The 17,557-nt window shown below is 36.5% G+C and overlaps 1 protein-coding gene across 2 annotated transcripts in view; it reads right to left on the bottom strand.

The window, feature by feature from the left end:
• Positions 1-15,090, bottom strand: part of LOC126253135 (vesicle transport protein SEC20) — a 33,373-nt gene extending 18,283 nt beyond the window's left edge. The window contains exons 1-2 of one of the 2 annotated variants that reach the window (XM_049954277.1): positions 14,827-14,947; positions 12,228-12,412 (exon numbers count right to left, since the gene is read on the bottom strand). In XM_049954277.1, the coding sequence (XP_049810234.1) occupies positions 12,228-12,412; positions 14,827-14,829 (188 nt within the window). In that variant the 5' untranslated portion in view covers positions 14,830-14,947. Of the gene's footprint in view, positions 1-12,227; positions 12,413-14,826 lie in introns of both variants that reach the window. The other variant, XM_049954275.1, reaches the window with a different exon arrangement.
• Between the last annotated feature and the right edge of the window lie 2,467 nt (positions 15,091-17,557).

Raw genomic sequence — 17,557 nt, forward strand, 5'->3', positions numbered from 1 at the left:
TGTCTGCCTGTGTCCATTCATGCGAATGGACAGTTTGTTGCTGGTCATTCCCACATAGAAAGCTTCACAGTGTAGGCAGATCAGTTGGTAAATCACGTGGGTGCTTTCACACGTGGCTCTGCCTTTGATCGTGTACACCTTCCGGGTTACAGGACTGGAGTAGGTGGTGGTGGGAGGGTGCATGGTACAGGTTTTACCGGGGGCGGTTACAAGGGTAGGAGCCAGAGGGTAGGGAAGGTGGTTTGGGGATTTCATAGGGATGAACCAAGAGGTTACGAAGGTTAGGTGGACATCCATGTGATTTACCAACTGACCTGCCTACACTGTGAAGCTTTCTATGTGGGAATGACCAGCAACAAACTGTCCATTCGCATGAATGGACACAGGCAGACAGTGTTTGTTGGTAATGAGGATCATCCTGTGGCTAAACATGCCTTGGTGCACGGCCAGCACATCTTGGCACAGTGTTACACCGTCCGGGTTATCTGGATACTTCCCACTAACACCAACCTGTCAGAACTCCGGAGATGGGAACTTGCCCTTCAGTATATCCTCTCTTCCCGTTACCCACCAGGCCTCAACCTCCACTAATTTCAAGTTGCCGCCGCTCATACCTCACCTGTCATTCAACAACATCTTTGCCTCTGTACTTCAGCCTCGACTGACATCTCTGCCCAAACTCTTTGCCTTTACAAATGTCTGCTTGTGTCTGTATATGTGCGGATGGATATGTGTGTGTGTGTGTGTGTGTGTGTGTGTGTGTGTGTGTGTGTGTGCGCGCGCGCGCGCGCGCTCTCCCTTAAAACCCACATCCTTTCGTCTTAAGTTAATGAAGATGAGTAGGAAAAATAACCCTGTAATCTTCGAATACATTATTAGTGGTGCATTGCTTGGTGCAGTCATGCTTATTAAATATCTAAGCATAGTGCTGCAAAGCAATATGAAATGCAAGGTCCACGTAAGGTCATTTGCAGGCAAAGCAAAAATTTAACTTTGATTAATTGGCAAAATTCTGGGAAAATATTGCTAATCTATAAAGGAGACTAACTAGACCACCTGTGCAACCCATTCTTGAGTACTGTTCGAATGTTTGCAATCCCCATCAGATCAGATAAAGGCAGACAGTGGAGCAATTCAGATGACTGCTGCTACATTTGTTACTGATAGGTTCAATCAACATGCAAGTATTATGGAAATGCTCAGTCAGTTCAAATATGAGATCCCTGGAGAAGAGATGATGATCTTTCATGAAAAACTATTGAAAAGTTTAGAGAAATAATATTTGCTTCAAAATGCAGAAAAATTCTACTGCCACTAAATTACATTTCATGTAAGGACTGCAAAAATAATAAAATTTGAGCTTGTGCAGAAGCATGGAGTCATTTTTCCATTGCCTCATTCATGAGTGGAAAGCAAAAAGGAATGATTGGCAGTGGTACAAGGTACACACAATCAGGCATTGTGTGGATGTCAGTACAGTTGTATAACTCACTTTTGCTTACAAGACTTGTAGATTTTATCAGTTAATGAGATCATCTAAATCTTGCATTCATCTTTTAATTTTCTACGAGCATATATGTATTAATCTTACAAATCACAGAGCTTCAGCTTATAACTTAAATTATTATTTCAACTGATGCTGACAGCACTGTACTCTTAATATAGGTTCACACACTGTCCATCTTTTGACTAAGACATCTCCCCCACTTATGTAGCTTTATGACCATCCCTTCCAGTTTCCTTTTTTATCTTCCCATCCTTACTCTGTTTATATGACTTCTTTGTCTTCACATCAATTATTCAGATTCCATGGCGTGGGGATTCTGAAAATACATGTGCGCAGTTTTGAAACCTATAAAATAACAATTTACCCATTATCTGTTGCACTGTTTGTGTGTTGCACTTCGGTGTTAATCCATTTCACTTCTTTTCTGATGTGTCTTTCTAAGTTCAAGAATAAGGAAAATTTTCAAGCAGCACTAAGGAAAAATATTGTGCATTTTCCCCTTTGTCTAGTTACTATCCTTCTCTAGAGGTCAAGATTCCTTTGTTCTGCCTTCCATGTCACCAACTTTAGTGTTACACTCCCTCACCCATTACAGTCTGTCAATTTATGCCATTCATAAGGCCATTTCATATTCAATAGCATGAAACGTTTATGTTGCGTGTTTCAGTCTTAACTTTTTGCTGGTGGCACAAGCCAAGCACAAATTCTCATCTCTTGTTAACAACACTGCAACAACACTGTAGCTCCTACCAAGTTTAAAAACTTTATTACATCTTTTAATAAATATTTCAATTTTCCTAGAATCTGTACTCAGTTGATGATTCTATTAAGCACTACAATTAAGCAATGTGAACTTTAGTGATTTGAGTAATTAACTCACCCAATCATTGGCAAACACTGTTCTGTATATCCCATGATGAAGATGAGCTTTCAGAGATGGGGAACAATTCAAGTTTTACATTATCAGTCATTAGCAGCCTTGACTAGTGCTATTGTAAAGATTATAGTGGGAATTACTTCTAGCTTAAATTGTATATGTAACTCAGGAGAAAATGTTTTTGTCATCATCTTCCGTTTAAACACTCATTTGATGCAGCTCTTCATGCTCCTTTATATCCTGTACAAGAGTCTTCATCTCCGGATAACTACTGTAACCTGCATCTTGGTTTCCCTCTACAATTTTTACCCTCCACACTTCCCTTCAATAGTAAATTAGTGGCCTTTTGATCTCTCAGAAAAAATCCTATCAACTGATCCCTATTTTTATCAAGTTGTGATGCCAGTTTCTTGTCTCCCCAAATCTGTTCATTACCTCCTCACTGGTTACATGATCTATCCACCTAATCTTCAGCATTCTCCTGTAGCACCACATTTCAAAAGCTTCTGTTCTCTTCTCGTCCGAGATGTTGATCATCAATGTTTCACTTCCATACAAGGCTACACTCCAGACAAATCCCTTCACAAAAGACTTCCGAACACATAAATCTATACTCAAGATTAACAAATTTCTCCTCTTCAGAAACACTGTTCTTGTCACTGCCATTCTACCATTGTCAGTTATTTCAGTGCTCCAAACAGTGAAACTCGTCCAGTACTTTTAGTGCCTTGTTTCCTAATCCAATTCCTTCAGCATTGCCAGATTTAATGTGACTAGATTCTATTTCCTTATTTTGATTTTGTTGATCTTCATCTCATATCCTCCTTTCAAGACACTGTCCATTCCACTCAACTGCTCTTCCAAGTCTTTTACTGTCTCTGACAGATTTACAATGTCATCAGCAAACCTCTTATGTTTTTATTTCTGCTTCTTGAACTTTACTTCCTTCCCCCAGGTTTTCTTTGGTTTCCTTTACTGCTTATTCAATGTACAGATTGAATAACATCAGTGATAGGCTACAACCCTGTCTCAATGCCGTCTCAGTCACTGTATCCCTTTCGTTCCCCTCAATTCTTATAACTGCAATCTGGTTTCGCCTCAAGTAGTATATAATCTTTCACTCCCTGTATTTTGCCACTGCTATCCTAAAATATCAAAGAGTGTATTCCAGTCAATATGGTCAAAAGCTTTCCCTAGATCTACAAAAACTATAAACATAGGTTTGTCTTTCCTTAACCTTTCTTCTAAGACATGTCGTAGGGTTAGTATTGCCTCCCATGTTCCTACATTTTTCCAGAATCCAAACTGATCTTCTCCAAAGTCGACTTCTACCAGTTTTTCCACTCTTCTGTAAGGAATTTGTATTAGTATTTTGCAACCATGACTTATTAAACTGATAGTTTGATAATATTCACATCTGACAGTAAGAATTAGAATTATTGCATTCTTCTTGAAGTCTGAGGGTATTCTGTCTGTCCCATACATCTTGCAAACCAGATCAAAAAGTTTATTTGTGACTGCTCTTCCAGGGATATCAGCAGTTCTAAGGGAATATTGTCTACTCCAGGGTTATTGTTTCCAGTTAGGGCTTTCAGTAGGCTGTCAAATACTTCTCGCAATATCATCTCCTCCATCTCATCTTCATCTACATCCTCTTCTCTTTCTATACTATTACCTGGGTGCATTTTCCCTGCAATAGCTCTTCTGTATACTCCTACCTCTCAGCTCTCCCTTCTTTACTTAGTACAGGTTTTCCATCTGAGCTCTTGATATTCATACAGCTGCTTTTATTTTCTCCAAACAACTCTTTAATTTTCCTATGGCGGTATCTATCTTTCCCTGTTGATACGTGCTTTTATATCACTACATTTATCCTCTATCCCTTCCCATTTAACCATTTTGTATTTCCTGTCAATCTCATTTTTTACACATTTATATTCACTTGTGCTTGCTACTTTGAATTTCCCTTTTTGTTTTTTAGTGTTTTGTTTATTATTAAAAGATGGCTCCTTTGACTACACTTAAATATTAGGCTGGACCAAAGTAGAGTCGACAACACAAACTGCAGTCTGTAGCATTACCACCTCCTGATTATGTATGAACTAGTGTCACAAACTGACAGAAGTAGTACCCCTTCCATAAATGTGCAAAACAGCATAGAAGAATAAGTGGATGATCTGTAGCATATCCTGATCTCTGGTATAAGTTGGAATGTTCCAGTTCAGTTGTTCACTTGCAGCAGTTACTTTTAAAATGCTCATTTTAAAAACTTGATGGGGTATTTTCAGAATGTTCTTACTTATAAGATGGTGGTTAGACAGGAACCTAGGACTACAGTTTAAATTTTATGGAAGATTTTACTTAACATTACAACATTCTACACAACTGTATTTCATTATGCCACCACGTGTTTTTATTTACTCATCATGATGACATTCATCGAACACCATTTTCTCATTGGTTCCACCACCCTGTTTAATGAATCAATACCACTCGTTACTGACTACTACTCTGTATTTCATACATTTGTCTTGAAATATAATTTTCAGTGCACTGTATGTCAATTTCTGAAATTTATATTAGTAGATGTACTTCTTACCTACATTTCAGTACCCCACATATCACCACGGGTATCAAATTTTATTAGTGCGTGAGGTGGCATGGCTGCAAACAAAGGCAAGAAGCTTTAATATTACGACCATGAGCAAGGCATGGTGTCGGGGAAATCAGAAAGTGAGCCAGTACTCTGTATGAAGTAATGTGTGTTGACTGCTTGCTGAGGAAGCGGTGGTGCTGCAATGGCTAGGTGTCAACGGCATCCTCAGGAACAAAGCGACTAGCAGACATTGGAATACAGTCAGAATATTTGAGAACTTTCTAGAGTGTTCTGGAAGAATCTTTAGAGAGAGCTTTGTAACAGTCATGGGAGAACATCTCTACAGGAGAAACTCACACGAAAGTCATGAAAAACCACAATATAAATGGCCAATGCATAGGGCAGTAAAACAGCCGAGACATTGGGAGCAGTCGGTATACAATGACACTGATTCTTATGCAGTAAAAATTAAGAGAATTTGAGGGAGGACAACTGTGTTTCCAATAAGCAATTGAAGCAATTGTTATTATCTTGAGCTTTCTGCTAACTATAAAAGAACACGCACTGTAGAGTTTGTCTCTAGTACCAGCAATGAGTAATAATTGATATTTTCTGGGTGTAAGGATATAAGGAGGGAAAAGCAATGTCTCCCCCTTGCCTCCCACTGTGGTTAAAGTACTAGACTGTGTTTTGTCAGAATGAGTTACAAGGAGAGCAATAATCTCTGACAGCAAAAGGTAGAACCCAGGAGCTGGAAGTTGCTAGAAAGGACAAATATGTAGAGTGGTAGGGTGTATTCATTGATTTGCAAAGACTCAAAGCTACTGTAAGACACCTCTCAGAATAAGGTTGAACTATTGGGAAAAAAACTGTTCTTAAATGGAATGCTTATGTGTTTGTACCCTTATTCACTCACTATGAATGCAACAACTTCATCTCTTCATACCAAAATCACCAGCACTAAGCATCTTAGGAGACTTCTTCCTCTCACTCCATTAAAGGTAACTTAGTAGACCTCAACCACATGATTTTGATATATGCTACTCTTTTTCAATTGGCTCCAGATGTATTCTTAAACTTTACCAGGAATTTTTTTCACTAGTGCAGAATTTTTTGTGCAACAGTGGATTTTGATTTGTAACTAAAATTTTAATTCTTTGTTTGTTTCAAGAAGTATGTCATACATATTTATTCAGTGTATCACCTTGTGTTTTAGTTGTATGCATAAATTAATGTTAACAAAAACTATGTATGAATTTGTGGGTTACTTTCTTTGCTTTGGTAGTTTATAATGTTTATTTATCATTGGTGGACACTGTGGAGTTTGTTCTAACTATATTGGTCAAGTGATGTTTCCAGTGCCAATTTTGGCAGAAAATTATGATTTCTTGGTACCATGGACAGTCAAGTGAAGTTTCCCATACCAGCTTTGCAGCAAGTTTTGGTTTCTTGCCATCGTTGACTTTGTTCTAGCTAAATAGGTAAACTGACATTTTTGATACCAGAATTTGCAGCAAGGTTTTGTTTTTTGTTAGTGGCTTTTCGATACTATTTATTTATATATTTGCTGTTTTGTAGACTTATTCATTTGATGATATGATGTAGTCCAGTTTATAAAACAGATTAACTGAGGGTGACAATATCAAATTGTATGGTCTTTTTATGGCCTTTACGTCATGCTGGCACTATTTACTTTTGCATATTCTTTGTTTGGTTGCTTGTGACAGGGTAGGACTGCCATTTGTCTTGTGTCTCCCAGCCCCAAAAATCATAATTCTTGCAGGTGTCCCATTAGTTCAACGACTTTCTTCAAATTATTATAATTAAATTTTGGATTTGTTTTTGACTTGTTAACTTTACTGAGTATGTGATGTTACAATCACTACATTGGATAGACATAGTTTAGTTGTGTCCACCATCTTTATGGTGACACGGATCAAAGCTGATGGCCCCTATCAGACATTTTGGTATTTCCAATTCTTTTTTCTTTTTCAGAAATGCTTTTCTTACTATTAGATGTTTGTATTTTATATTGTCTCCACTACAGCCATTGTCAGTTATTTTGTTGTCCAATAATAAAAATTGTCTACTACTTTTAGTGTCTCATTTCCTAATCTAATAACCCCATCATCACCTCGTTTAATTTGATTACATTCCATTAGCCTTGTTGTACTTTTGTTGGAATTCATCTTCTAAACTCTCTTGAAGACACTAACCATTCCACTGAACTGCTCTTCCAAGTCCTTTGCTGTCACTGACAAAATTACAATGTTACTACCACACCTCAAAGTTTTAATTTCTCCTCCATGAACTTAAATCCCCTCTCTAAATTTCTCCGTAATTTCCTTTACTGCCTACTCAATGTGCAGACTGAATGACACTGGAGATAGGCTCAACCCTTTCCCCACTACCTTGTCATACCTCTGACTCGTGTAACTATAGTCTGGTTTCTGCAGATGTTGTAGATAAACTTTTGCTATCTGTATTTCATTCAGCTACCTTCAGAATTTCAAATAACTTACTCCAGTCAATATGGTAAGAATCTTTCTCTGAATTTACAAATCCTATAAACATAGTTTTGCTTTTTTCAACCTACATTCTAAGAAAAGTTGTAGTGTCAAATATTGCCCCATATTTCCTGTACTTCTCTGAAATCCAAACTCAGCTTCACCGAGGTTGGCTTCTACTAGTTTTCCCATTCTTCTGTAAAAATTCATGCCAGTATCTTACAACCATGACTTAGTAAACTGATGGTTTGATAACATTCACACCTATCAGCAACTGCCTTCTTCAGAATAGGCATTATTACATTCTTCTTTAAGTCTGAGGGCGTTTCATCTTTAAGTCTGAGGGCATTTCACCAGTCTTGTATAACTTATATTGCACCCAACGTGGAATAGTTTTGTCATAGCCAAATCTCCCAAGGATCTCAAAAGACTAAGGAAATGACATCTACTCCAAGGGCCTTGTTTCAACTTAAGTCTTTCTGTCCTCTGCCAAATTCTTCTCACAGCTCTCCATCAGCTCATCAAATCAACTTCTTCTTTCCTTTCTGTAATATTGTCTTCAAGGCTTTTTTTTTCTAAATATCGCCTCTATGTACTCCTTCCACCTTTCCTTTCTTTGCCTTGCTTAACACTGGCTTGCCGCATAATCTCTTGATACTCACATAGCTGTTGCTCTTTTCTGCATAGATTTCTTTAACTTCCCTACAATAGGGAGCATCTATCTTTCCCCTGGTTATGCATGCTTCTACAGCCTTGTCTTAGTCCTCAAGACATATCTTCTTAGCTATTTTATATCAATCTCACTTTTTAGGCACCAGTGGTTCCTTTTGCCTACTTCATATGCTGCATTTTAAAGTTTTCTTCTTCTATTAGTTAAACTCACTTGCATTACATTATTGTTAATAATATATGACATTGGCTCTCCCTAGAATTTCACCAGTGGACACAAGGCAGAATCCATTTGAAGTGCCACTATTGTTCCAATGTGACAAGATACATATGCACTCCAGGTACTTAATTAAGTTATTACAAAAAGCTTACACATTTGCAAACTTCACAGAAATGTACTAAGAAATTACTAAAGCATATAACTGACTTTATTTCTTTCAAATGCAAGATACAGTTCTAATCAGAATGGTATCTTGTGATCAAGACAAATAAAATTTATATTGAACATTCAGATCGTGTGCTTCATTCTGACAATGTCAAGCTTTACAAAACAGAGTAGGCTCAAAATTCATGACAGATATGAAGAGTTTTGAACTAAAATATTTGATACAATGAATGGTGTTCTTTTAATGTTTAAAGAAGGAAATGAGTAAAACTGATTGTCGTTTTCCAGTGAAAATTATCCCACTACCACTTCCTTGTTTCAAAGTCAAAATTCTACAAATAGCTGTCAGAATGGAATAATATTTTTCATCATTTTCACTATATGACCTTTCAATTCATCATTAGGAATGATGATTTAATCAGAAAAAGGTGACCATGTTATTTGATTGTGTGTGATTATTATTATTATTATTATTACTAATAGCAAATGTCCCCATTGGAGAACGATAAGCATGTGATTTCCAATCTTCTTAGAATTCTTCTTATTTCCCCAATATTTCTTCATTTTCTCCCCAAAAGCCGCCTTTCTTTCTTCGGTCCACTTTGGTCGGTATGGTTTTGGTTCTATCTCTGGAATAAACTTTCACTTACCAATTTTGCTTCTGAATGTATCCCCATCTGATGTGCCTGTTACATCAATTTTTGCTTTTGTCAAATCCTTCTTAATTTCAGTTACCCAACATATTGATGTTTTAAGGTATGTCACATAGTCCAATAGACATTTCGTTAGTCTGTTTCCAGGTAGTCTTCAATCATCTCTTTCTGATGCCGATTTCGATGTTTGATACTTTTTCTGTTGTCTTGATGATTTGTAGTCTGTATCCATCTTGCGTGCATTGTGGTCTCAGAATTTTTCTAATAATCTTGCCCTCTGCTTTCTTTATTTCTTGTAAATCTAGTTTTCAATTCAATGAGTGTGTTTCACTTCTATATATGACTGTGGGCTTGATTACTGTGTTGTAGTGTCCGATTTTAGTACCTTTTGACAGGCATTATTGTTATATAAATTTGAAGCATGTCCAGATGCTTTATTGATTTTCTGCAATCTGTTTTTTGGGCTATTTTTTCAAGTCGTGTTAGTTCAATAATTTCACCAAGGTACTTAAAATGTTTGACTGTCGATTTCACCATAATTTCTTTTAAGTTTCAGAATATCTAATTTGGAACACATGAATTCACTATTCTCAAAGGAGTTTGCAGGCCAACCATTTCTGCACATTCTTTGAGGCTCTCAATTTGTTTTGCTGCTGTTTCTTCACTGTCGGTTAGAATTGCCAAGTCATCTGCAAACACTAAGTATGGAACGCTCAATTTTCCTTGACCTCTTTCTGGTTTGAATGGCTTCCAAAAGTTTTGTTTTCTTAGTTCCATTTCTTATTCTTTCATTACTTTGTCTAAAACAATGTTGAATAATAGTGGCAAGATCCCACCTCCTTGTCTTACTCATGTATTAACTAAGAACAGTTCTGAAATTTCATCTATGAACTTAATATTTGATTTGGTTCCTGACAGTGTTTCTTCGATCAGTTTTCAAGTTTTCGCGTCTAGTTTGCGGTCTTCTAGAGTACTGCAAAGAGACTGACTATCTATAGAATAATCATATGCTTTTTTAAAATTAAAAAATGTGCAGATTATTGGTTTCAACATTATTGCTTTAATTTTGAAAATAGTTTCTAGATTACAGATCTGTTAGGTCGAAAGCCCGCTTGGTAATCTGAAATTGTATGTTCTAGTTGTTCTTGAACTCTTTTTAGAAGACACGCAGATAAGATTTTGTAAGTGACTGGTGAAGTGAAATGCCTCTGTAGTTTTTTATATCTAATCTCTCTCCCTTTTTGTGCAATGGGTGAATTAGTGGACATTTCCAATCCTCTGGAATTTTTTCTGTCTGCCAAATTTCTTGGATGATTTGAGTAATCTCTTTTAAGGAATTTGGACTAAGGTTCTTTAGTAGTTCAGTTACAATTCCATCTTCTCCCGATGGCTTATTATTTTTGAGCTATATAATATGACTACAAATTTCTTCTTGAGTTGGTGGTAGTGAAGTTTCATTTGTGTGTTTTAGTTGCAATCTGGGGAGTCTCATACTTGGTTGTGAGCAATTTAGAAGTTGTGAGAATATTTGGTTAACTTTTGACAATTGTCTTTGTTAGTTAGTGTCGATTTTCCATTTTGTTTCCTGAAATAGAGGTTTCGTGGAGTGTATCCTTTGATTTGATTTTCAAATGTTTTGTAAAAGTCGTGTTTTGTGGTTCCTAAAGTATTCTTCAATTGAGTTTAGTTGTTCATTAAGATATTCTCTTTTAGTTTGTCTAAGTATTTTAGCTGCTTGTTTTCTGACTTCCAAAAATTTCTCTTGTGTCGTTTCTGATTTGTCACAATTATAGTTTAAGAAGGCTCATTGCCTCTCTTCTATCACATTATCACAATTTTAATTCCGCCATGGGTGCTTGGATTTATTCTTTAATGAGATCAGTTCTCATGCTTTCTGTATAATTTTCGTTCAGAAATCTCTCCAGATGTTTGTAGGTTGTTTTTCCCACACTTCTGTAATTTTTTATTCTTGGATTTTTTCAAATCAAGTTTGGGAATTAGTGGTGTTTTCCTTCGGCATTTCCTTTTTAGTGTGAATTTAATTTTGACTCTAGTAATGTAGTGGTCAGAATCAAAATTTGTCCCTCTGCAGACTCGATCATCATGTGTTTCTTTTTGGAAATCATAGGGGATCACCACATGGTCTACCTGAAATTCACCTAGCTGAGGGATTGGTGATTGCCACATTTTTTTTTTTTGGTTCTTAGGGTTCTTTCAAAGTGATATCAACACGATTTTTAGACTGTTTTGTTGGCACAACTCGATGTGCGTGACACCATTCTGGTTTGTGAATTTGAGTGCGGAGTAATTGCTGACTGTTTTTTTATATTTTCTCTCTTTACCAATTTGTGCATTGAAATCGCCGAGAAGAATTTTTACGTCCTTCTTACGAAGTTTTGACATTTCAGTTTCAAGTTTTTCTGTCTTCTCAGGTTTTTTTTTTTTTTTCTTCTGTTTTTCCCCCCAATGTTAGTAGGTGCTGTTGCAGATTTGATTTACATCTGCAACAGAGTCAAGGATGCCCTTATTCATAATAAAGGCCATATCAAATAACGCAGATCCTTTGCATATTTTCTTGTCTGTTTTGCTTTTAGAGGTACGGTAGTTGCTGTAGTCTGTTGTGTGATTATTATTATTATTATTATTATTTCTTTCCTTTCTCAGATGTTATGTCAGGTTAAAAATGGAAAGTGACGCGGACCTTGAACAAGCATAACTTCCTTTTAACTGTACGGTATATGTTACATTGCATTTGGGAACTTTCGGGTAATTGAACATGTATCAATAATTACAGATTTCTGTAGTTGTATATATATGTTTGGATGTAGCTGTATTGTGTTGATGTACTGGTGGATATTGTGTGGTATGACTCCTGTAGTTGATAGTATAATTGGTATAATGTCAACTTTATCCTGATGCCCCATGTCCTCGATTTCCTCAGCCAGTTGGATGTATTTATTATTATTATTATTATTATTATTATTATTATTATTATTATTACTATTCAGCTGTTTTATAATAATGGGTAATTACCTTGTTAGTTCATCCTTATAATTGGCAACATCTGACAGAATCTCTCTCTTTGTCTTTTCATTGTCACTTTCCTTAGCCAATGTCTCCAATTTCGTTATTTGTTTCCTCAGGATGGCAATCTTACTACGACCTTCACTGTTCAGTTCATCCAACACTTCCCTGGGTCCTTTGCAAGCATAAATATTCTGCAAAAAGTGAAAACATATGATACAGAATTAGACTTCATTTCACAGTCTGTAAGTGATTAAATATGCTGAAATCTGTAGAGATAACGAAAGTGTATTTGTGAAATTTTCTATCTGCAGTCAGCAAACACTGTAGCTACCTGTTCTATAATTTCCAATTTGTCAAAAACATGTAAATTCCAAGTTTTTACACTAATTTAAATGCACGTCTCCTTTAGGTTCTTCCCATTATATTATGTATACTTGTGCAAGCTCTCAAACCATCTGGTAAAAGTTTCACAAAATTTCCTGTTGACAAGTAACTTTAATTATTTAACACTATTTCACCAATATATTCAGTCAATAAGAAACAAAGTGCAACAATTAGAAACTGAACAGGAAGCCATAGGCAGCTTGATTGTTTGCATTTCTGAACACTGGTGTAGAGGAATTGGCTCTGAATACATAGTTTTACCTGCTTATGAATTAGCTTGTTATAATAGCAAAACATTAAAGACGGTCGGAGGCTCGTATTTATGTAAAAGGACTCCAATTTATAGTCAGAAGTGATATGATTTCTTTGAGCCAAGAAAAACATTTTGAACTCTCAGTAGTAGAGAACAAAATACATTTAAAAAAAACGGTTTATACTGTGCTTATACAGGTCTCCTAATGGTGATGTTGAATCTTTTTCACTAAAATAAGAAAAGTTCGGACAAGACATGCAGTCCTAAAGGACATGTTATTTATTTCTGAAGTCAGCTTCCTTTTGTTTTAAATTTTAGTGAAGAAGTTGATAGAAGTTGTGTGTGTTTTTGTGTTACCTATCATTTCTTGAGAAATGGCAGTTGTTGCTTCTGCCTGATCATATATAACTTGAAACCATTCCACATCCCCAAAAGCTCACCTTCATGAGAGGATTTGTGGAGCTTTATGTAGGAATTAATTAATTAATCAAACAATGATACTGAAGTACACATTATACTGAACTGTAAGGCACATCACAATCATCAACTGAGTACAGATGTCAGGCAAGTAGGTATATGGACGTTGTTTTCACCTGGCTTTTCACCTTTATGATAGCTATTTGCTGTTACTGTATTTGCTGCATGGCGTATGCTGACAGGGTATGTGGAACAGCAGAGACATTTATCCCATTACATGTATGTGGTTCAAGACTGTTGGGAACTATGTTCCACTACATCACAGCTTAATTTGTACAGTGGGTTTCAACATCCCACAACGTTTGACAATGACTGTTCCAAAATACCGATCCCACTAATATTTTAACAGCCAAATGCAGAATGACCTCATTCAACAATAAATGATCTTGCAAAAGAATTGGGATATTCCTGAAATATGCCTGTGGAGAAAATTGACACAAATAAGAGCAGCACACAACACCATTCTCTGAGGAACTGACTTTCCAAATAGGTCTTCAGAATTAATGTTTGCCAAATCAATATGACTACAACTCATACAAATGAAATTGTGCAATATGGCTCAATTTTGTTTAGTTGTTACATACAGTTTCAAACTAGAAACCTCTGCTGCCTCTGTTACACTGGTATGCTCCAAAAAATTTGAAATGAGGAAGAAAAGGTCAGAGTTTAAAATCTTTGCAATATTAAATACTTTACAGATGGAGCACAATGCAACTGCTTAATTGTAATGATAGGAACAAGTTTGAGATACAAACCATGGAGTTATTCTGTTGAAGTGATTTACAGAAACCACATAAAAGTTAGAATAAGGCTACTCTGATGAGGAATTTAACTACTAAAGCTAACTAACTAACACTCTGCACCATGTAGCTCAATACATTTGCACTTAGGGTTTGACCAAGTAGTTCATGTAATTTTAAAGCGTTTGTAACTTCAGAAAAAAAATCTTCAAACAACTGTCATCTTACTTCTCAATAGCATAGCAATAAACTGATATTTCTAGCACAGTTTGTACTAATTTTGATTTATGTGTGAAGCATGTAAGTGAACTCAAACCATGCAAAGTTGGTGTTTTACGGCAGAATCCTCCCCCTAAGAATTTCAAAGTGGCACCGTTTTAAAATTCAATTAAATATTTTGTAGCAGCTCAAAAGTAAACTTAAACGGGTATGTAAATAGTGTTAAATGTTCACAATTCACTACAAACACTATAATTTTAATCAATTTCATCACGTAGAATCTCGCCAATGATTTATACTGTATAGAACCAGAAAATCGCCACAACAATGTACTCCAGTTTTCCGGTATTAGAAGCGTATTTCACATCGCCAAAAAATCATTACGGAATAGTTTTTACTGAGCATCGTAAGTAAATACGTATGCATAACTTAGTTCACACGCCGCATCGCTTCACTATGAACCTTGTACACAAAACAATAAGGAAAATTGTCAAGTTCATTTTTACAGAATGAAAGATGTTTCGTTGGTTACCATCTGTCAAACGTACTTGAATAATTGCTTTCACTTTCAGATTTTCAGTCACAATTTCCTGACGAATTAAGTCTATTACATAGCTCTCATCTGGCGGTTTGTGTGTCTTGTTGAACATTTTTCCCGAATTCACCGTCACAAAATAATGATAAAAGATAAGGTACTTCAAATACTATCAGCTGTACATCCTGAATTTTGTTTACTAATTTACCACCTGTCTAACACACGCCTAACATATGACAACTAAGTTTTCGCGTCGCTTGCGCGTACAGTGTCGCCAACAGTGATTGTATAATGCCTGACAGCTTTAAAACTTATCATCGATTGCTCAAAATGCTAATTAAAAAGCAATTCGATGAAATAATAATTATTAAACGGTTTCCTGGTATGGTTATTTTGAAAAATTAGACCTTCAGCAGGTAAAGGCGGGAATGAGAAAGGTAAAAAATGGATAATCTTGTATAAGTTTCGAAATTTCGTTGTAAAATTAAATTTTAAATCTTTAATGAAAGAAGTGCGGTCGACTTTGTTTTCAGGTTTTAGGATCGTTAACACATTCCGGTCGTTGCCCGTAGAAACTACGAGCGCGCATTTATTGCCGTAACAGTCGGCGCTCGGAGATTCTCCGAGCGCCGCCTTCTCGATTATTATTTCAGGTTGCGGCGCATTATATCCGTGCAGTGACATCTGGAGTTGAGTGTTTCGGTCTTGTAGTACATCGGACGACCGCTAGATGGTGTTCCTGCATCCTCTAAGCGCTATGTCACTCAAAAAAGGCGCCAAAACAATTCCCGCTCATTCACTCTTGCAGTGTGCTTATGTAGTTGTCTTTATCGCAAACGTTTGTCGTAAAATGGGGGACAGTTTGACTGAAGAGGAAATTCTGAGGCTGCTGGAAGAATCTGGATCTGAAATTGACGATGATGGATTTCAAACTGAAAATAGTTCTTCTGAAATAGATGGTAATTATAATGGTCAGTCATTGTGTTTACGAATCACAATTATAATCTCGGCAGTTTCACTGACTTATGTCATTTATTTCGAAGGTAACAACGAGTGGTCCGAAAATGAAAATGAGCCATCAGACGTATTAGAAGAGTGTGAAGCTCCCATTCAAAAAGGCAGAGGCAGAATACAACAACAGCAGTCCCAAAACAACGTTGTTGAATGGGTAAATGACGATGTCCTACAACAATTACCGCTCTTTGAAGGCGTAAGTAATGTCTTGGCACCTTTGAGCGCCGAAAGCACTGAATTTGACTGTTGGAGCGTCTTTATTGACGCAAATGTCATCAAAAATATAAAGACAGAAACAAACCGCTACGCTGCAGCAACAATTTCCAAATTGCGGATGCAAAATAAAATAACTTCCAGGTCGCTTTGGGCCAATTGGTATGCTGTGAAGCTACATGAGATGTATCAGTTTTTTGCTATAATTATTCACATGTGCCTTGTACACAAACCAAATATTACGGACTATTGGAGCAATGACCTAATGCTAGATTCCTCCTTACCTGCAAAAATCATGAAAAGAGACAGATTTAGGTCAATTTACTTTATGCTTCACGTAAATAACAACGACAATTATGTACGAAGGGGTCAACCAAACCATGATCCTATACACAAAATCCGACCTTTTTTTGATAACTTTGTACTGAAAAGCAAGAACAGTTTTTCTCCTGGCGAGAATCTCACAGTTGATGAAGGTTTATGTCCATGTCAGAGGGAGAATTCGATTTCGAGTATGTATCAAGAACAAACCGAGCAGGTATGGTATAAAATTTTTCATTCTAAGTGATTCAGCAACAGGATATGTTTTGAACTGTGAAGTGTACACCGGTGCAGGTGAAAAAGACAACAGTGCAGATTCAGTGGTGCTACGTTTGTGCAACAGTTATCTACGTAAGGGTCATACATTGTACATGGACCGCTTTTATACTTCTGTAAAATTATTTGAAAAGTTGTTTGATGAGGGCACATCTGCTGTTGGCACAGTAATGAGAAACAGAAGAGGCCTACCACAGGAATTCAAACAGAATAAACTAAGAAGAGGTGAAATCGTATTCAAGAGAAAAAATTCCTTGCTAGCACTTCACTGGAAAGATACTAGGGATGTGTTTGCCCTTTCTACCAAACATAGAATGACAAGTAGTGTTACTAAGACAAAATCCAAGGCTGGAATGGTAGAAAAACTGAAGCCTGATCTCATACTTGATTATAATAAAAATAAAACTGGTGTTGATCATGGAGATCAGCTGGTGACCTACTATTATTTTCAACGACGAACAATGAAATGGTGGAAAAAGGTATTTTTTCATGTATTTATGATGTGCGTGGTCAATTCTTACATTCTGTACAAGAAACTTCGGCCTGTCTCTCACAAACGAACCAGCTTGTTTACTTTTATGGTGAACCTGGGAAAACAAATACTGGAGAAATCCGGCGAAGTTTTCAACGAAAATGAAAAGCAGGGTTCAGCAGCAAACAGGCTAACAGCAAGGCATTTCCCCACTCACGTCCCATCGACAACAAGCAAGAAATATGCATCAAGATATTGCATTGTTTGCTCTGAGAAGGGCGCACGGAGTACTGGCAAACGAGTGAGAAGGGAGACGAGATGGTGGTGTGAAGAATGTAATGTAGGATTGTGTCTACCTGACTGTTTCAAGCAATATCACACAAAGACAAATTTTACTCAATGAAAAGAGTTGTAAAAATTCAATGAAATAAT

The sequence above is a fragment of the Schistocerca nitens genome, chromosome 4 (assembly GCF_023898315.1).
Source record: "Schistocerca nitens isolate TAMUIC-IGC-003100 chromosome 4, iqSchNite1.1, whole genome shotgun sequence".
Taxonomy (NCBI): Eukaryota; Metazoa; Arthropoda; class Insecta; order Orthoptera; family Acrididae; genus Schistocerca; species Schistocerca nitens.